The sequence below is a fragment of the Microcebus murinus genome, chromosome 2, assembly GCF_040939455.1.
Source record: "Microcebus murinus isolate Inina chromosome 2, M.murinus_Inina_mat1.0, whole genome shotgun sequence".
Lineage (NCBI taxonomy): Eukaryota > Metazoa > Chordata > Mammalia > Primates > Cheirogaleidae > Microcebus > Microcebus murinus.
In genome coordinates this window covers 9749471-9772045 of record NC_134105.1, presented here as the reverse complement: position 1 = coordinate 9772045, position 22575 = coordinate 9749471, and the positions used below count along the sequence as shown (strand labels likewise).

Sequence of the window (22575 nt, the reverse complement as noted above, 5' to 3'; positions counted from 1 at the left end):
AGAATAAGGAATCACAATGCAACAAAATAAAGTTTTATCTCCAACTGAATCCAGAAATTATTTGCCTATTCGTTATTATAGATAAAATAATTTGATGATAAAGTCAGATAAGTATGTTTTTATGATGAAACATTGTAACAGATCACAAAAAAATCACTGTTAATTCCTTTAAGAAACTTTTATTTCATATGTGTATTAAAACTGCTGTCATTTCCAGCACATGATATGTATCATAGACAACTGTATAGCCACATAATAAAACAAACATTTCTTCTTCCCAATTAAGACCTGAATAAGCATACCTATAATAAAAGAGAAATGGAAGGCACACTTTGTCACTTTGATACATGCCATTCCCAATGGTTTCCCTCACCTTTTGTGTCAGCCTAATCCACATTCTTTCACAAGGCTACAAGCATTTTGGACAATTTTCTACTTGAATTTGGAAGAAAATCCTCTCTCATAACTGAAATAAATGAACTACAAAATCTCCTCATGAAAAGACAAAAGAATATTTGAATAAAAGTTCCCCTCTAGGAAAGAAACTATGTTTAACATCTAGATTGTTCACAAATTGCAGATCTAGTCTTTGCAGGAAAAATGTTTCTTATTACACTAGGAAATTTTGTGCTAATTTTTCTAGTTAAAAGGGTCAGATCCTTTTTATAACTGTTTATCTGTCATTATAATCCACAATTCACTCAATAATCTAATTAATGTTTACTCATAAAAGAATCCTAACTGTCTAACATTAAAAAAAAAAGTAGTAGGGTTATAGACAACTTTTGATGTATTAATAATTTACTTAAAACATGCAATTTTAAGGAAATATGCATATAAGTTCTGCAAATAGTATCACCAGTAATAAATATTTTCATTTCCCTTTTAATAAAAAGTAAATTGTTCTACTGGGAGGCCAACTGCTCGAGGTCAGGAGTTCGAAACCAGCCTGAGCAAGAGCGAGACCCCATTTCTACTATAAATAGAAAGAAATTAATAGGCCAACTAAAAATATATAGAAAAAATTAGCCAGGCATGGTGGTGCATGCCTGTAGTCCCAGCTACTCGGGAGGCTGAGACAGCAGGATTGCTTGAGCCCAGGAGTTTGAGGTTGCTGTGAGCTAGGCTGACCCCAGGGCACTCACTCTAACCTGGGCAACAAAGTGAGACTCTGTCTCAAAAATAAATAAATAAAATAAAATATTAGAAAAGTTTATGAACTTACTTAACCTCAACAAATACTTCAATTATTTTATAGCCTACATTAAAGAAAATTCTTACAACCTGATAGAAAAAACACACAATGATAGAGAATTATAGAAATAAAATATGTTCAACCTCAATAAAGACATTTTAAAATAAATGCCTCTGTGAAATTCATACATTTAAAATGTTCTGGGCCGGGCACGGTGGCTCATGCCTATAATCCTAGCACTCTAGGAGGCTGAGGGGGACAAATTGCTCAAGGTCAGGAGTTCAAAACCTGAGCTCCTGAGCCTGAGCAAGAGTGAGATCCCGTCTCTACTATAAATAGAAATAAATTAATTGGCTAACTAAATATATATAGAAAAAATTAGCCAGGCATGGTAGCGCATGCCTATAGTCCCACCTACTCGGGAGGCTGAGGCAGTAGGATTGCTTGAGCCCAGGAGTTTGAGGTTGCTGTGAGCTAGGCTGACAGCACCCCACTCACTCTATCCTGGGCAACAAAGAGAAACTCTGTCTCAAAATAAACTAAAATGTTCTGTTGAAAGGGAAACTGGCTCAATAAATGGCCATGACAGAGAAAGAAAGAGACCTACTGCAGCACTTGGGCAGCACATGGGGCCTGAAGCCCCAGTTCTCACCAGTTAAATACTGTGAATGGCTTTGCAGAAACGAGAGATGTGTAATAAGAACTTCACAACTAGACTGCCATTAATTCCATGTTTATTCATTTAAAATGTGCTGCTAGGAATCTGTTCACCAAAGCTGTAACAATTAAGGAGGATGGAGGGTGATTAATTCCCCAGTCATGGGAACAGAAGCTTGTCTCTGTAGGTAAAATCAAGCTATATTTTGTCCACTATACAAGTGCTAATTTTAGACATCTTTAAAGGACTTTCAGAAATGTCAGCTTCACACTTGTGAAGTGTTAAAGATTACAAAAAAGAATTTATTTCTTTCAAAAGGAAACTAAACACTCTGAATTTACATATATGTGAAAATACTATACTTTGAATTCAATATAATTATAGAGTAAAAGAAGACAGTAAATGAAGGGAGGCTGAATCCAGGGATACTGGATATTCTCTGAATACCAGAGGATTTTTATTTCTGTGCGCTTGCTTCAGTCACAATTTAACTTACCAAAACTTTTAGCTATCTACCTCAATTTTGCCTTACAGTTCTTAACTAAGAACTGTATCTAAGTATTTCAACTATTTACTGAACATGTACTCTGAGAAAGGCAGCATATGGGGTCTATGGTATGCACTAAGCCCACCTGTTCCTGTCCTTTTATTCAGTCATATCATCAAAGTTAATTCTGTTTTTCATAAATCAGCATAATCTGATTCTTAATGTAATGTCTTTCTCATTTGTCCCAAGTTAGGCACTGTCACAGTCCAAGTTTTCCTTCTCCAAGGTATTAAGATAGATGGCTAAGTCACCAGTTGCCTTTCTAAAGCACAGATGTCAACAAGCTATCTCCATTCTAAAATCCTTTAACAACCCATCTCTGCATATAAAATAAAACCCCAAATCGTTAGCATGGTTAGATCATTCTAAATTATTTGCTATTACCAAAACATTCTTCCACCTATTTGTATCTATTCAGGTTGTTTCTTCTGCCCACTATGTTTCCTGTCTATCCCATAACTCCTTTCTTCTGGTTGAAGTCCTACATATCTTTCAGAGCCCAACTAAATGATACCTCTTAGTAGTTAAAATCATCCTCATTCTGTTCCCCCACTGTTCTTTTTATGAATAAATACAAAAGCTGTCATTACATAGCTGTCACATCAGTAAAACCAGAGGGAATCAGTAAATTAATGAGGTTCAAGTAACCAAGTAAAAGCAATCTGTAAATAATATGGTTGAAATCTGAGCCAGACATGGTGGCCCACACCTGTAATCCTAGCACTCTGGGAAGCCGAGGCAGGAGGATCACTTGAAGCCAGGAGTTCAAGACCAGCCTAAGCAACATAGCAAGACTCCCCACCCCATGAAAAAATGAAAAAAAAAAAAAAAATTGGCCGGGTATGATGGCGCACACCTGTAGTCTCAGGAGGCTGAGGCAAGAGGATTGCTCGAGCCCAGGAGTTGGAGGTTGCAGTGAGCTATGACTACACCACTGCACTCCCACCTGGACAAGACAGCAAGACTCTGTCTCTTACAGAAAAGAAAGAAATCTGTTAGCTCTAGAAAATATGATCATTTGTGAAAGGAAATCAATAACCTAAGTAAACGTACTATAATCTCTCAAAAGAAAAAAAATATTCTAATACAAGGAAGAAGCTACACAGACATACAGAAGGGGGAAAGAGCAAGAATCTGCCAGTGATTCTTCCCTAAGCCCACAGGAAGAAGTTGCCTTCAACCAGCAGATTTTAGTGTTCTTACCTCCTTATCAGATATAGATATGGTCCTACAGTGCAAATCAGAGGGAAAGAACACACTAGGAGCCCAAATCTAGGCTTGCACATTAAATTCCAAGTTTTTAAACACTGGTGATAATTTAAATTTAAAACACTATGGGCTGGGCGCGGTGGCTCACGCCTGTAATCCTAGCACTCTGGGAGGCCGAGGCGGGCGGATTGCTCGAGGTCGGGAGTTCGAAACCAGCCTGAGCAAGACCCCGTCTCTACTAAAAATAGAAAGAAATTAATTGACCATCTAAATGTATATATACAAAAAATTAGCTGGGCATGGTGGTGCATGCCTGTAGTCCCAGCTACTTGGGAGGCTGAGGCAGGAGGATCCCTTGAGCCCAGGAGTTTGAGGTTGCTGTGAGCTAGGCTGACGCCACGGCACTCACTCTAGCCTGTGCAACAATAGTGAGACTCTGTCTCAAAAAAAAAAAAAAAAACACTATGCAAGGCAAATTAAACTTGTCTGTTGGTCAGATGTGGCACTCCAAACCTCCAGGTTGCATCCTTTGGTGTAAGTGGATAAATCTAGCCACCATAACTTAATATAATAATCATCAAAAGTCCTCTTGCTCACAACCTTTTATTTGAGACAGAATCTCACTCTGTTGCCCAGGCTAGAGTGAGTGCCATGGCATCAGCCTAGCTCACAGCAATCTCCAACTCCTGGGCTCCAGCAATCCTTCTTCCTCAGCCTCTCGAGTAGCTGGGATTACAGGCATGCACCGCCACGCCTGGCTAATTTTTTCTATATATTTTTAGTTGTCCAGCTAATTTCTTTCTATTTATAGTAGAGACGGGGTCTCGCTCTTGCTCAGGCTGGCCTCGAACTCCTGAGCTAAAACAATTCACCTGCCTCGGCCTCCCAAAGGGCTAGGATTACAGGCATGAGCTACCAAGCCCAGTCTCACCAACTTTTTTATTGCAATTTAGTCCTCAGTTTTCTAAGTGCATACTGCCCTTCTGGCAGTTATCTTTCTGACCGTAGATATTCAGAAGCATAGAGCTGCTTTTTCTTATGAGCAGTGATTAGCTCCATCAAATTCAGCAGATCACCTCTGGGCTCACAATTCTGAAGGACAGCTTTTAGGCCCACAATTCTGAAGGACTGATCCTAAATCACTGTAACTCTCACCAAAGTATATAATGCCACTCTGAAGGCCTTGCATCATTCTCCTCTAACTTTTACATCTCCACAACAGGTTGTCTGTTCAGTAAGTTTTGACCTAATGGAATGTAGCAGCACCATTAATGAGATAGGTTTGGGGAAAATGACTAAAACTTCAGTATTTTAAACAATTTAATTCTCCTATGCAGGAGAAAGTGAAACACAAGATTTTATAATCAGCTTATAACGTTCAAATGAATTTCATCAATCATTTATACAGCATAACAAATGAAATAAAAAAGTTAAAGGTTTTCATCCATGTCACAGAGCTGCAAAACTGAAGCCAGACTCTAACTTTCCTGATTTCCTAAACTACGTGCTTGCTTCATTTTAATATGCGATGTCTTACAAACTGTTTGTTCTATATAGATAGGCAGACAGATATACAAAATGTTTCATTATTTTGAATTAGAAGACTGAGAAAGCCTAAAAACAGCTATTCCATTACATGACCATTGCTTTCCTTAAATTGATTTTAAGCAGGTAATACAGAAAGAAAAATAATCTGAGCCTTTTAATCAGGTCAAAGAATTTGAATACTGTACATTTAAAATAAATACCACCTTGGCCGGGCGCGGTGGCTCACGCCTGTAATCCTAGCTCTTGGGAGGCCGAGGCGGGCGGATTGCTCAAGGTCAGGAGTTCAAAAAACCAGCCTGAGCAAGAGCGAGACCCTGTCTCTACTATAAATAGAAAGAAATTAATTGGCCAACTGATATATATAGAAAAAATTAGCCGGGCATGGTGGCGCATGCCTGTAGTCCCAGCTACTCGGGAGGCTGAGGCAGGAGGATCGCTTGAGCTCAGGAGTTTGAGGTTGCTGTGAGCTAGGCTGACGCCACGGCACTCACTCTAGCCTGGACAACAAAGCGAGATTCTGTCTCAAAAAAAAAAAAATAAATAAATAAAAATAAATAAAAAATAAAATAAAATAAAATAAAATAAACACCACCTAAATTTAAAACTAAGACATGTTAAGATTAATAGGTTGAATAACAATAACTGGAAATGGGAAATGCACAAAGACTATCATCATCTGAAGTAGTAATAATAGCTAGCAATTATCAATGGCAGTATTTATTTAACATCTACTGGGCATTACAGTAAGCACTAGACATGAAGTTTTCATTTTAATCTTCACAACGACTTTATGAAGGTCCTTATAAAAAATGAGACAGCTGAGGCATAGACAGCATAAGTAAGTAACTAGTCCAAGATTACTAAAAGTAATCTATGACATCTACCTAGATCTGTGATTTCAAAACCCATATACCTTGCTTCTAGGCTAAGTTTCCTTATTAAGATTACCTTCAATTTATTATTTTCAATTTTCAGAATAAAACTTCTTTGTAAAAAAAAAAAAATCAAAACTGATGAAATGAGCTTACCCAGCATTAGAGAACAAATAGTATGGTTACACAACTTGCATTTAAAGAAAGCTTTTACATTCGAGTTTATAAACTGGCTACCACCTTGATGTTAAAATTAGTTAAAATGCATTAAGTTGATTTAGTCATTGATAATAAATGTGTCAACTATATATTTCACCAATACACATTTAACCAAACAGCCTTTACAAATGTTCAACCAAAATAACAAAATTGGTATTACACACCTAAGAAATTAAAAACTTTAAAGAGATACCACATTTTCAGTGTCACAAGATTTGTCTGACACAGATAAAGTCACTACTTCTCATCCTTTTTGGCAATTTAACTTTTTAATATTAAGCATCCGGAGGATAAAACACAGCACTTGCAAATCACTTGGCTTCAAGTACTTGACAGAATGATCAATGGCCACATGCTAATCAAAGTTTCTTTACTCTTTACATACATATATGATCCAAGATTACTTTCTTTTAAAAAAATTACTATGCTAAAATCATTACCACTAATTGCTGAGAATTCATCTAACAGCTCGTCTGTTATAACAAAAGGCTGTTAACCTACCTGTCACTGCTGGTACTACTGCTGCTGCTGATTGAATCACTACTGGAGGATCTACTTCTAGAGCCGCTGCCGCTAGGGGACCTTGTGGGTCTAGACGCTTGGCTAGCCAGTCTCTGAGGAGACTGATTTCTAGACTGGGATGAATGTGGTGAACGACTCCTGCTGTGCTGGTAATTCCGCTCTGGCCTTCTGCCTCGTACCTCCCGGGTAATATCATCCCTGTAGATATCCCTGTGTACCACACTGGGCAGTGTAAACTGCTCCCGAGCCCTAGGTTCGTATCGGGGATCATGAGCATCAAAGCGGTTTGGACTTCGACTCCGAGAAGTATAATAGAGCCCATGTTGTAAAGTCCGCTCTCGAGGATCTCTATAGTAATCCTGATCGTAATGTCTTGTCCGATCAAATGCTCCCGTCCCCCGTTCATGGTGTCCATAGGCACTATGTTCATAAGCACGCTCCCTGTTATCTGAAGCCCTGCATTTAGGAGGGGGGAAAAATATTTAATCAGAAAGGAGCAAGCAAAACTAAAAGCAAGTCATGCAAACATTCACTTCAGCACTGTCTTTGTCTTTGCAACTGGTCATTTTCTAAACAGCATTAACCTTACTAAGCAAACACTAACAAGCTTAACATTTTACTTGACTCCAAAAATTATTTTCACAGCTGAGCAATCATTGTTTTAATTGTATACTGGGCTTTCATGACTAGTGTTCTGCAGGTCAGTTGCTCATTTTATTAGGAATTTTCTGATTCATATGAAGAAATACGCATATGCTATCTCCTTTTCATTTTAAGTTTAATGGAACAAGAGACTGTCATTTAAATATCAAAGTTTTTTATACTTTCATCTGATTAAAATATATACCAAACTTTTGTTTACTTGCAAATTTACTTTAGGCCACATTTCAACATAGACATGAAAGCCCTGCTGCAGTGCATGTCCCAAAGTAGGAAGGACTTTCAAGGAAGCCCAGAAAAAAAATTGTAAGTATAACTTTTTCTCATTAACTTTTGACTACTTAGGTAATTATAAAAAATTACTAGACTACATAGACTACACAGCCCTGCCCAATTACATTTAATAATAAAAATGAAATCATTAAAAACAAAATATTGGGTCACCACATGCTATTCTATGTAAGGTTAACTAACGATAGTAGTTATTTTTTCTCCTCATGCTATCAAATTCCACATAAATTTTAAAACGTCCATTCCATAATTCGATTTGATAATGTATGTACTCAACAATTAGAAGAAACATGTTCTCATAGCTTTAAGCTATATTCAAGTTGCCTGTGATGAAATTAGGCAATGTTGGGAAAATAAGATACTCTAAAGTCGCTTAACTTAATTTAAAAAATACTTTAGTAGGGTTTGAATATTTTTTTCAACCTAAGAATATAAAAGTATTGCATGTACAATTACATGCATGGAATTACACGTTAATATTAAAAACTAATTCTAGGCTGGGCTTGGTGTCTCACGCCTGTAATCCTAGCACTCTGGGAGGCCAAGGCGGGTGGATTGTTTGAGCTCAGGAGTTCCAGACTAGCCCGAGCAAGAGCAGAGATCCCGTCTCTACTAAAAAAAAAAAAAAAAAAAAAATAGAAAGAAACTAGCTGGACAACTAAAAATATATAGAAAAAATTAGCTGGGCATGGTGGCACAAGCTTATGGTCCCAGCTACTCAGGAGGCTGAGGGAGAAAGATTGCTTGAGCCCAGGAGTTTGAGGTTGTTGTGAGCTGGGCTGATACCACAGCGCAACAGAGTGAGACTGTCCGAAAAACTAAAAAATAAGTAAATAAAACTAATTCTAATCCTATAAAAAATCATTTAAGTTCTCTATTTTTGTAGGGAACTAGAACTCAGTTCCTGAGTTCCTAAAAGACCATTTTACTTGAGTTTATCTTCAACCCATCTTTTGATCTTCTATCAAAAGGAATTAAGGAATCATGAAAGACAAAAAATTAGAATCTCTTCAAAGAAGAATATCTGGCAAAATCTTAAAACAATATGTCCCTAATACATGCCTAGGTTCAAAATATCTTTCCACTAATATTCATTTTCACCCACTATTTTTCACTTAGTAGCAACCCCACCTTCCCAGGCTAGTTTTGCTTTTTTGTTGCTATTATGGAAAGCAACTGGTATAACAAAAAATTCAGTAATATCTTCCCTACTTAAATGTTATTAAATGACTTTCTCCTTTTTTATTCACTACAATTCTGAAATTTGGGTATTTCACTGTCTAACAAATAAGGAGAATTCCTTTGAGACTTAAGAGAAGATTTCATAAGTAATTCATTTAGCATCCTATCAAATGTTAATCAGTGACAGCCATTATTAATGATAACAGAAGCAACAGGCAAAAGTTCTAGGAGAATTACTGCTAGAGCTGCTATTTTATAAATAGGCAAAAGTTCTTATCCATTATGAAGATACAGAAGGCAGGCACAAGAGCTAGCAGAGCTGAAATCTAATGGCTATTCTCTGATTCATCTATTAGTACTAAATACTTCTAGAGTTAGTGGGGAGGGGGGAGAGTTTGACTTGGGTTAGGATAGGGGCTAATATACACAGGTCAGGACATACCAACCTTTTCCAAGTGTGGAAACACGACCTATAATCCCAATTAAAATCTAGGGAGAGAATTGTGAATATAACTTCCCCAATTTTGGCCCCTCTTATGGGGGTAATCCACCTTCTTAATGGGCAAGGGTGTCAAATGATATTTAGATGAACCACAAGGAAAAAAAAATTTTAGTGACCAGACAAAATAATTCCACTGGAAGCAAGAAGTCCCAGACAAACTGTAACTCTCAAACCCCCAGACTTCTTTCTTGAGACAGTAGACAATTATAAATTGATCCACATTCATAAAAATCCAGCCCTAAGTATGAATCAAGCAGCTGGCAGAAGAGGAAATATTCTCTACAATTCCAACAAATGAGGAAGGCAAAGTGGCTCGCCAACAGTTCACTTTTGTAGCCATCCAGCTTAGTCAATTTTGATTGCTGTATCCACAACTGATCATCACCATGTGTTCAAAGCTAAAGTACCTTTAACTGGACGGAAACGTGCTTTAAAAAGATATAGTAATCCTCTTCCCCTGGGCTAATGTAGTCTTGACAGCATGAAATCCCATACATTCCAGCAATTAGAAAAGGATGGCTATATTCCAGGATTTAGGAAAGTTCAGCATCTCAATTTTCCCCCATTCCATCAAGAAGTGTAATTCCAACAACACAGAAATTGTGTAGATCCAAAATGGAAAAATCAAACATTGACTTCTCTCTTCTTCATCCAAGTACACATTTCCACGTTAAAGTATTGTTTGTAGAATCCAAGTGGTTGAATCATTATGGTCTGCTAGAATTTTTTTGACAATCCAATTCATTTGTACACTGTATGTGGTGAAAGTGGAGAAGCAGATATCAACCCTAAAAGAATCTGTAGGCTCTAATATTCCAGAAGTATTCCATATAGCACGACCACAAAAGCCAAATAGCTCCATCAGGTAGAAAGGATATATCCAAGAAAGGACTTAACATTATCCAGGAGAAGGAATAATTAATTCTAGAAGACAGGTAACTCCAAAAATGATGCTGCCATAGGAAATCTTCCGCCATTTTGTATCTCAGGAGTAGATATCCAATCAACTGCAGGAAATATCCTCTACGATTCCATAAGATATCAGCCATTGGGATAGAAATCACTTCCGTTTCCAACCCAAAATAGGAAACATTGAGAATGCCCAAAATTTTAAATCCATCTGGGGCCCCTAAATATGAGTTTCTGTTTCTCACCATATCAAATACAAAATACCTGCCTAGAGAAACCTTGGAACTTACCCATCAAGTCTCCGCTCATAACGTCCTTCTCGTGCATGAAGTGACGGTGGGGGGCCATAAGCAGGCCCTCCACCACCTCCTCTGAACCCAGAAACCTCTCTACTACGAGATGCTATGGAAACTGTATCATCCAATCCCCGAGCAGCACTCGGAATGGTGCCTGGTTCATTATAATCCGTGCGTAGGTCTCTATCTCCCATTTTGTTGACTGAGTTGTGAGCTTTCTGTGCACTTTTGATGTCCACAAAATCCACAAAGGCAGCCACTCCTCCTTCAGATCCCCTCTTGGGGAGAATTTTGACACTTTCCACGCGGCCATATCTGTAAAAAATAAAGTCAAAGTTATTGCTGCATGTCAATAATTTTCCAAAACATGTTTTTAAAATGTTGTTTCTTATTTTTAGACTATTTACATTATGTATGAGGGAGGGACTGCAAAGTGACTTGTAAAATGGCTCTCTTTCACACTTAAATTTCTCTCTGGAGCAAAGGGCCGTACCACATTATTTTATTATACTCATTTATTAAATATTTATTAAATTACCCATAACCTTTCTAAAACACTTAGCTGAAATCAATCTCTCAGGTTTCTAGCAATTTTTATATTCTAAGAAATTACTGAACCTAAGATAAAATCAAAATAATTTAAAAATCTTAAGACTTCTATTAAAATAAAAAACTGTAGGTAAATATAGCTATTTTAGAGATTTCACTTTAATTCATTAACTGACGATCTTACTGAAAAAAATTAGATGCTTTCAAACACTCCTTAAAGGCAAAATAAATTCAAATAGTTTATGCCTATTCACAAGTGACAGTGTAATTTTTTAATTTGTTATTAAATTTTCTTTTTCAAAGGAGTTAAAAGAAAACTTAAAATTTATAATTTTGGTATAATTAAAACTTTTTCATAAAGTTAAATCTGAGAAGATATTTTGATAGACTATATGTTCTAATTTTTATTCCATAAAAATGTGTCCTATATCTGTAAATAAAAATTTCAGGACACTAAAAAAATTTCATGGCCAGGCATGGTGGCTCAAGCCTACAAATCCTAACACTTTGGGAGGCCAAGGCGGGGAGTACTGCTTGAGACCAGGAGTTCCAGGATACTGTGAGCTATAATCCTGCCACTGCACTCCAGCCTGGGCAACAGAGCAAGACCCTGTATCTTAAAAAAAAAAAATTCATGAAAATTCTACACATTTCATTAGGAGTTAATAAATTATATCTTACGAATTTATAATTTGGCATTTTAGAAAGGCAAGAGCAAGCACTTTTAAATATAGCACTCTTATTTGCTCACAATCCTTCTTTTTTTTTTGGAGACAGAGCTTTGTTGCCCAGGCTAGAGTGATGCCGTGGCATCAGCCTAGCTCACAGCAACCTCACACTCCTGGGCTCAAGCAATCCTACTGCCTCAGCCTCCCGAGTAGCTGGGACTACAGGCATGCACCACCATACCTGGTTAAATTTTTCTATATATTTTTAGTTGGCCAATTAATTTCTATTTATAGTAGAGACGGGGTCTCGCTCTTGGTCAGGCTGGTTTTGAACTCCTAACCTTGAGCGATCTGACCGCCTCAGCCTCCCAGAGTGCTAGGATTACGGGCGTGAGCCAACGCGCCAGGCCTGCTCACAATACTTGAGGTTAATTCTACACTTCCCTGGAAGAAGCTGTCATTGTCAAATAGCAGACCTTTTCTTTTTTTTATATTCTCTAGTATGATTTAAGTCATCATATCTTACAAAGGAAACATAATCCTAAAATCTAATTTCATCAGGAGACTGAAGTACAAGTAACAAAACTATCTGGAATAAATTAATTGATGAAAAGGACCTTTTTTAATTTGGAAAAAATTGTTAGAAACTGAAATAGTTCTTTCCATACAAACATACAAAAAAATGCCTTCCAATGTATTTGACAAAGGACTTCTATCTAGAATATAAGAAATCTTACAACTCAACCCATTTTTGTTGAAATGGGCAAAACATTTCACCAAAGATGATATACAAATGGCAGACAAGCACATGAGAAGATGCTCAAAATCATTCATTTGTCATTAGGGAAATACAATCTAAACCACAATAAGATGCCACTTTACATCCACTAGGATAGCTATTTAAAAAAAAAAAAACCTAAAAACAAAAAATAACAAGTATTAGCAAGGATGTAGAAAAATAACAATAAAATAAAAATAACAAGTATTAGCAAGGATGCAGAAAAACTTAAATCCTCTTGTAGAAATGTAAAATAGTACAGCCACTGTATAAAAGTATGGCATTTTATCAAAAAAGGAAGGTGTAGGGAGCACACCTTCCTTTTACATGGAAGGCTGCATCACTCAAGTAAAAAATAATAATAATAATAAGTGCAGAATTACCATACAACCCAGCAATTCCACTCCCAAAAAATTGAAAACTGAGATTCAAACAGGTACGTGTTCACCAATGTTCAGTGCAACATTACAATAGCCAAAGGGTGGAAACAATCCAAATGTCCATCAATGAATAAATGGATAAACAAAATGTGGGGGGGGGGTATATATATGTAATGGAATTATACTGAATCATAAAAAGAAAAGAAAGTTCTGATACATACAACAACATGGATAAACCTTGAAAACATTATGCTGAGCTAAATAAGCTGGACACAAAAGGACAAACGATATATGATTCGACTTACATGAGGCATCTAGAAAAGGCAAATTCACAGAGACAGAGGTTACCAGAAGCTGGGAGAAGACGGCAATGGGGAGTTATTGCTTAACAGGTATAATTTCTGTACGGTATGATGAAATAGCGATGATGGTTACACAAGATTGTAAATGTACTTAATGCCACTGAATTGTACACTTAAAATGGATAAAAAAGGTAAATTTTATATTACATAAATTTCCCCCAACACACAGAGTTCATACAGATTTTTCTCCTCTCTAAAAAAATACAAAGAACTAATAAAGGAAAGAGGGAAGCAGCAACTAACTTTCTGCCAATAAAAAAAAAAAAAAAGATAATATAGGGGACACAAATGTTTAAGCTTAAATCCTAAAGAGCTAAATGCAATAGAATGCATAAAGTACAAGAAACTACATACTCAATGCATACATAAATGCACATATTAATAGAATGAAATCAAAGCATACTCCTTTCTCCTAATACTCTTTCCAGTGGGCTCACTGTTCATATCATCTTTGTATAAAAAGACTACACTTTGGAAACAAAATATAAATTTATCTCCAAATTTAACAAAAGAGAACTTGATCAGGTATTACAAATCTATACTACTCTACTACACGGAGAAGACTGGAAACTCCCAAATTTTAAACAAACAAAAAGGCTGCTTAAATCCTCATATCCACCAGGTGTGGTGACTCACACCTGGTGGATATGAAGTTCAAGAAACCCGGAGACTGTGGCAGATCACCTGAAGCCAAAAGTTCGAGACCAGCCCGAGCAACATAGCAAGACCTCATCTCTAAAACAAAAAATTTTTTAAATTAGCCTAGTGTGGTGGTGCACACCTGTGGTCCCAGCTACTTCGGAAAGTGAGGCAGAAAGATAGCTTGAGCCCAAGAGTTCAAGGTTGCAGTGAGCTATGGCAGTGCTACTACACTACATACAGCCTAGGCAACAGAGAAAGACTCTGTCTCTCTTTCCAGAATAACACAATTCCTTTAGTATTTGTATTCAAGATGAAACATCTGCCTGGCATTTACTTACTAAAAAACAGCAAGAACAATCAAATCACATTTAGATACATTTCCTTTTGTAACAACAACAAGCCTTAGCTACAGGTTTCCAGGCAACCTATATAGAATTTTCTCCAGTAGTAATTACAAAATACCAGTTTCTAAAATGACATGGTCACTGGTTGTGGTAATAAGTTAGCTCATTAATAATTTTTAAAGAATAAAGAAAACCTAAAATTTAGGCTGGCTGTGGTGGCTCACACCTGTAATCCTAGCACTCTGAGAGGCTGAGGCGGGTGGATTGCTCGAGCTCAGGAGTTCGAAACCAGCCTGAGCAAGAGCGAGACCCCGTCTGTGCTATAAATAGAAAGAAATTAATTGGCCAACTAATATATATAGAAAAGTTAGCCGGGCATGGTGGCACGTGCCTGTAGTCCCAGGACTCGGGAGACTGAGGCAGTAGGATTGCTTGAGCCCAGGAGATTGAGGTTGCTGTGAGCTAGGGACGTGGCCAAGGCACTCACTCTAGCCTGGACAACAAAGTGAGACTCTGTCTCAAAAAAAAAAAGAAAGAAAGAAAGAAAAATTACCCAAAATAATGCCAAGTTTCCTAAATGTCTTATCTACTTTCAACATCTGACTATTTTTATAGTAAGTATTAATACTAACAGTCCTTCCAAGTTCCCTGAAGAATATAATTTCAGTATATTAATGGCTTCAGATTCTACATTTGTGAGCAATGTGATATAGTAAAGGAAATACATGAAATTGTGAGAAAAGAGAAAGGGGTTCTGATCCCAACTCAGTTATTAACTATATGGCTTTAAAGGGCACTTGGTGCATATCAGGGACTAATAAAGCAAAGATCCCTAGCCTTATCGAATGTATTTACAATTTTCAGATTCCTGATATGTGAAAAGAAAATGCCTCCTATTCTAAAAATGTTTTCATCAACTCCACAAGAAACTCACTCCATAATTTCCAAAGCAACATCAATTATACAAAGCTTATAGGTCATTAGCATGCTAAAACCCAATTAATTCTCTCAATACCCATTCTTTCAAAAAGAGACTGAATTCAACTTTTATTGGCTGGGTTATCAATAGGAATGCAACAATTAATTTTAATCCCAACTTTTGCAACTGATCTAATAAACAATAGCTAAGAATTGCCACATACTTCATTTTCACACAAGTCCTCCTACTACAGACCACAATCCTGAGTCATTCTTGAAATAAGACAGAACTATATCTAACTAATGAAAAAAAAAAAATTCAAATTTTGCATCTTTTCCCTCTTTGCCCAGTTAACTCCTAGAGCTACAAGATCATGTCTCAGTCTTTCATGATCACTAACATTACCACTTTATTTTTCAGGTAAAGAGATCCCTCCTACAGTGGCTTCGATGTTTAAAATCCTGCTATCCAAAGAGCTACAGGATTGTAAATAAGGAAATTATCAACCCCTTTGAAGATCATGCAATTAACCACCCACCCAACTAAAACCTAATATATCACTTTCCAAAGATTATATATTCCATCAAACTACCAATGGCTTTGTGTATTGTCCACTTTTCTACCCTTCCATCTCATCACCAAGTGGTTCCTTATTCAAAAGCAAATGATCAGTAACTATACATAGACAGGAAGCAAAGAGCAAATGAGCAGACCGCAGAGGATTTTAAAAAAAGGCCTACAGGATGAATATTAAAGTTTGGGTGTTCTGCCTACAATAGAGACAATAAATATTTGCAGGTTTTTTTTAGATTATAAAAAGAATTCAGGCTGACCAATAGTGGCTCACACCTGTAATCCTAACATTTCGGTAGGCCAAGGCTAGAAGACTGCTTTAGGCCAGGAGTTCAAGACTCAGCAAGAGTGAGACCCCATCTCTACAAAAAACAGAAAAACTAGCCAGGCATGCTGACACAGGCCTGTGGTCCCAGTGATGATGAAGATGAGGAGAATTCTGAGCTCTCATACATTGCTGGGGAAATTGTAAAACTGTGCAGCAACTTTAGAAAACAGTTTGGCAGTTCCTCAATACGTCAAGCAAAAAATTACTACATAGCCCAGCAATTCCACCCCCTAGGTATGTTCCAAAAAAACTAAAAAACATGTGGTCACACAAAAACATGTACAGAAATGTTCATAGCAGCATTTTTCGTAATAGCCCAAAAATGGAAACAACTCAAATGTTCATCAACTGATGAATGGATTTAAAAAAAAAAAAATGAAGCAAGTCCATTCCATGGAATATCACTCAGCAATAAAAAGGAATGAAGTTCTAATACATGGTACAATATGGATGAACCTTGAAAACATGCAAAGTTAAAGAAACTAGTTACACATTGTGTGATTCCATATATTAAAGGATCCAAAATAGGCAAATCCATAAAAACAGAAAGTAAGACTAGTAGTTGCCAGGGGTTGGAGACAAAGAAGAATGGAGAGTGGCTGCTAATGGGTATGGGATTTCATTCTGGGGTGATGAAAATGTTCGGAAATTAGACAGTAATGATGGTTGCACACCTCTGTGAATACAATAAAAACAAATGAATTGTATACACTTTAAAAGGGTGAATTTTATGGTATGAGTTATATCTCAATAAAACTGTTATTTACAAAAAGATATAATACCTGTCCATATCCTTCAATGGAATATATTTTATATCTCCTTTAGTCACAAGCTTCTTTCTACCTCAATCTCAGTATAAATCAACTGTCTGCCATGTTTCCTATATCTAGGCACACATGGAAGGCATTTTTTTATTTCAAGTACGCCTTACTAGGAAGGTTAATTGACTCATGACTGCCGATAGCCAAAACCTGCTGTCTTAATTTCATGGAGACACAGAACTTACAGGAAATCTATTGTGAAATGAATTTATATATAAAACAGACTCATAAACTGTTCTTAAATAATATATTTCTCTTTTAATCACCCTTTCTTTTTTTCTTTGAGACAGAGTCTCACTCTGTTGCCCGGGCTAGAGTGCTGTGGCATCAGCCTAGCTCACAGCAACCTCAAACTCCTGGGCTCAAGCGATCCTCCTGCCTCAGCCTCCCGAGTGGCTGGTACTACAGGCATGCGCCACCATGCCCAGCTAATTTTATATATATATCTTTTTAGTTGTCCAGCTAATTTCTTTCTTGCTCTTGTTTGGGCTAGTCTCAAACTCAAACAATCCGCCTGCCTTGGCTTCCCAGAGTGCTAGGATTACAGGTGTGAGCCACCTTGCCAGGCCCCTTGTCTCATTCTAGAAAAAGCTAACACCCTGAGATATTTCTCTACTTGGAGGGGCACAGGAGGATTAAAATAGTTTGCTGATTAGTACTATTTTCTGTCAAAAAAGAGACAAAACTATTAGGGTATTGTACCATCTTGGGGCTAGGAAAGACTCAGCATGATATATAATCCCTAAATCATAAAGGAAAAGACCACATAACTCAAACCACACAAAAATTAAAACTTCCATATAAAAAAACATGAAGTCAAAGACAAGTGAAGGAAAAAATACTTCTAACACTTGAGAAATGGTAAGTGTTCTTACAAACCGAGAGAGACATATGCCCTACTGAAAAACAGGCAAAACACCTGAATAGGAAGTTCTCTAAAACACACACCCCCACACAAATGGTAGACAAAGTAAACATGGTCAAAAGAGTTGCTCGATTTCACTCAAAATTTTGAAAATCCAAGTTTATAAAAATGGTACCACGACCAGGTGCCCAGGGACTCACACCAGTAATCCCAACACCTTGGGAGGCCAAGGAGGAAGGATTACTTGAGACCAGCCAGAGTAACACAGGGGGAGATATATTCTCTACAAAAAAAACTTAAGGCCCAGAGTTCAAGATTACAGTGAACTATGGTCGTACCACTACACTCCAGCCTGGGCAACAAAGCAAGATCCTGTGTGTTTTTTAAAAGCAGGTACCATGTAACACAAAGACCAAAAATTTTAATAATACCTAGGTTTTACCCAGAATATAAGAAAACAAGCACTTTCATAACACTGTTTGTAGGTATATAAACTAGAGAAACTTAAGAAGACAATTTGACAGTACCTATTGAAAATTAAGTGCACATACCCAGAAATTCCACTCATAGGAATTTATCACACATGTATGATTGCACATGTCAGCAAACTGTACAAAATTGCTTACTGCAGCACTGTTACAGCAAAAAAGCAAAGCAACTACTATTGTATTTGCTGTCTATATGAAGCTGACTACTGTAGGTACCTCATGAAAGTAAATCATACAATATTTGTCCTTTTGTGACTGGCTTGCTTCACTTAGTACAATGTCTAAAAAGTTCATCCATGTTGTATTTTGTGTAAGAATTTCCTTCCTTTTTAAGGCTGAAAAATACTCCATTTTATGTATTATGTTAATTACACATCTGAAAAATATGTTCTGTTTATCCATTCATTGGTCATGGACACCAAGGCTGCTTTAAACATAATGGATTACTTTTTTTTTTTTTTTTTTTGAGACAGAGTCTCGCTTTGTTGCCCAGGCTAGAGTGAGTGCCGTGGCATCAGCCTAGCTCACAGCAACCTCAAACCCCTGGGCTCAAGCGATCCTTCTGTCTCAGCCTCCCAAGTAGCTGGGACTACAGGCATGAGCCACCGTGCCCGGCTAATTTTTTCTATACATATTAGTTGGCCAATTAGTTTCTTTCTATTTATAGTAGAGACGGGGTCTCCCTCTTGCTCAGGCTGGTTTCGAACTCCCGACCTCGAGCAATCCGCCCGCCTCAGCCTCCCAGAGAGCTAGGATTACAGGCGTGAGCCACTGCGCCCGGCTGGATTACTTTTTTTATATGAAAAACCATTTACAGGTTCTAATTACAGAGAGTTTAAGAAAACTTGAAGGCCGGGCGCTGTGGCTCACGCCTGTAATCCTAGCTCTTGGGAGGCCGAGGCGGGCGGATTGCTCAAGGTCAGGAGTTCAAAACCAGCCTGAGCAAGAGCGAGACCCCGTCTCTACTATAAATAGAAAGAAATTAATTGGCCAACTGATATATATAAAAAAAATTAGCCGGGCATGGTGGCACATGCCTGTAGTCCCAGCTACTCGGGAGGCTGAGGCAGAAGGATCACTCAAGCCCAGGAGTTTGAGGTTGCTGTGAGCTAGGCTGACGCCACGGCACTCACTCTAGCCTGGACAACAAAGTGAGACTCTGTCGCAAAAAAAAAAAAAAAAAAAGAAAAAGAAAACTTGAAGACTGAAAATAAATTTAATTCAACCAATAGACTATACCTTTTATCTTTTTATTGAACCCATGGTGACTGCCAAGATTCCTGAACATGAAAACTTGATAACTCTAACTCTTGAGAAAAGGCATCTGTTTTCAGTAAAGCCCTGATTGTGAATATTCTAAGCAACTATTAAAGGACACCTTACTTTAGTGGGGAGAAAATTGTTTATACACACTTGCACACATTATTTTATGCCGATCTAATGAGAAACTATTTACTAAAATTAACTTTTAAAAAAAGGATAGGCCGGGCGCTGTGGCTCACGCCTGTAATCCTAGCTCTTGGGAGGCCGAGGCGGGCGGATTGCTCAAGGTCAGGAGTTCAAAACCAGCCTGAGCAAGAGCGAGACCCCGTCTCTAAAAAAAAAATAAAAATAAAAAAATAAATAAAAAAAGGATAGTGCTCAACTGACAAGCTCTGAAAAGACTGTCCAATTATGAGAGAAAATTCCAAAGACTCCGTGAAATCTTTTAGAAAGTCTTAGAAAGAATTCATAAGGTGCTTCTTCCCCTGAGAACAAGACAGGAGTCTATACTGCAAGAAACAAAAAATATAGTGCAAGAGGCCGGGCATGGTGGCTCATGCCTGTAATCCTAGCAATCTGGGAGGCCGAGGTGGGCGAATCGCTCAATGTCAGGAGTTCGAAACTAGCCTGAGCAAGAGTGAGATCCCATTTCTACTAAAAATAGAAAGAAATTAATTGTACAACTAAAAATATATAGAAAAAATTAGCCAGGCATGGTGGCGCATGCCTGTAGTCCCAGCCACTCAGGAGGCTGAGGCAGAAGGATCACTTGAGCCCAAGAGTTTGAGGCTGCTATGAGCTAGGCTGACACCTCAGCACTCTAACCAGGGCAACAGAGTGAGGCTGTCTCAAAAAATAATAAATAAATAAAAACAAACAAACAAACAAAATATACATATAGTGCAAGAATACAAACAAACAAAAAATATATATATAGTACAAGAATATACATAATCATGATGACTATTAAGTTAACATTTGGACATTTGTTCTCACAATTCATGAATAAGTTCAGAAATGTGTCTCATTTACATAGTACTTTTCTGGGAAGAGCTCATACACAAAGCAGTTCCATGAAGAAAAAAGGTGCACAGTAAGCTGACACAAAGGGAAGGCTGCAGAGAACAAAGCTGAAATAGCAGAAGCCAAGAAACTAATAAATTAGCAAAATTCTACATCAAGAGTCCCTGGTGGGAATGCAAAGGACTCTGAAAATGTGCTTCATACTTGGCTTACTCAGACTGTTATTTATAGTACAATTGCTGACAAGAAAATTAACTTCTAACCCCATGACTTACTTTTTAATAAAATAATTTTTTTCAAAACTTGGGTGACTTACAAATATTTCCAATATATCACTTAACTAGTGCCTTTTATCCTTATTTCATAATATGATTGCTTTGACAGAACAGAACGAAGACAAATGTGATCCTACCTACATTAATTCTGTATTTCTTTTACATATCACTCTAAGTATTTTTGTGAAATCTTTGGTACCTCTACCTCCAGATTAAGGAAATGAGGTTCTTTTTTATCACTTTTCAATCTTAAAAACTCTTTGGATTTTTCTACTCAATTCGAAAATTTTATAAACTTTTAAATAAACTTACTTCCCAATAAAGAACCTTGGAATAAAATTAACTCCATCAAAAATAAGTAACTAGAAAAAAAATAATAATAAGTCACTAGGCTGGGCAAGGTGGCTCATGCCTACAATCACAGCACTTTGGGTGGCCAAGGCGAGAGGATCCCTTGAGGCCAGGGGTTTGAGGCTACAGTGAGGATCATGATGCTGCACTCCAGCCTGGGCAACAGAGTGAGACCCTGTCTCCAACAAGAATTTTTTTTTTTTTTGGAGACAGAGTCTCACTTTGTTGCCCAGGCTAGAGTGAATGCCATGGCGTCAGCCTAGCTCACAGCAACCTCAAACTCCTGGGCTCAAGTGATCCTTCTGCCTCAGCCTCCCAAGTAGCTGGGACTACAGGCATGCGCCACCATGCCCGGCTAATTTTTTCTATATATATTAGTTGGCCAATTAATTTCTTTTTATTTATAGTAGAGCTGGGGTCTCACTCTTGCTCAGACTGGTTTCCAACTCCTGACCTCAAGCAATCCACCCGCCTCGGCCTCCCAGGGTGCTAGGATTACAGGTGTGAGCCACTGCGCCAGGCCCAAAAAGAATTTTTTTTAGTTAAAATAAATTATCCACTGGTCGGGAGCAGTGGCTCATACCTGTAATCTCAGCACTTTGGAAAGCCGAGGCAGAGTACTGCTTGAGAACAGGAGTTCGAAACCACCCTGGCAATGTAGCAAGATCCCATCTCTTTAAAAAAAAAACAAAAACAAAACCTATACAGCATGTTGCTGAACTGAATACTGTAGGCAACTGTAATGCAATGGTTTTTGTATAAAAATATGGTATAAAGGATTTAAAAAAATGTTACACCTGTATAGGACACTTACCATGAATGGAACTTACAAGACTAAAGTTGCTCTGGGCAAGTCAAGGAGTGAGTGAATGAATGTGAAGGCCCAGGACATGACTGTACACTACCCATGGACTTTACAAAAACACTGTACACTTAGGCTACACTAAATTTATTTTAAAAAATTATTTTTTCAATAATAAATTAACCTTAGCAAACGGTAACTTTTTTACTTTATAAAGTAATTTAATTTTTCAAAACTTTTTGACTCTTTTGTAGTAACACTTAGCTTAAAACATACACACACTGGGCCAGGCGTGGTGGCTCACGCCTGTAATCCTAGCACTCTGGGAGGCCAGGCAGGAGCATTGCTCAAGATCAGGAATTTGAAACCAGCCTGAGCGAGACCCCATCTCTACTAAAAATAGAAAGAAATTAATTGACCAACTAAAAATACATATACAAAAAATTAGCTGGGCATGGTGGCACATGCCTATAGTCCCAGCTACTCGGGAGGCTGAGGCAGAAGGATTGCTTGAGCCCAGGAGATTGAGGTTGC

General features: G+C 37.6%; 1 protein-coding gene across 2 annotated transcripts in view; it reads right to left on the bottom strand.

The window, feature by feature from the left end:
• SPEN (spen family transcriptional repressor) overlaps nt 1–22575 on the bottom strand; it is an 87275-nt gene that overhangs the window by 50930 nt on the left and 13770 nt on the right. For both annotated transcript variants that reach the window (XM_012763054.3, XM_075994357.1), the window contains exons 2-3: nt 10605–10925; nt 6750–7226 (exon numbers count right to left, since the gene is read on the bottom strand). In XM_012763054.3, the coding sequence (XP_012618508.2) occupies nt 6750–7226; nt 10605–10925 (798 nt within the window). The remainder of the gene's footprint in view (nt 1–6749; nt 7227–10604; nt 10926–22575) is intronic.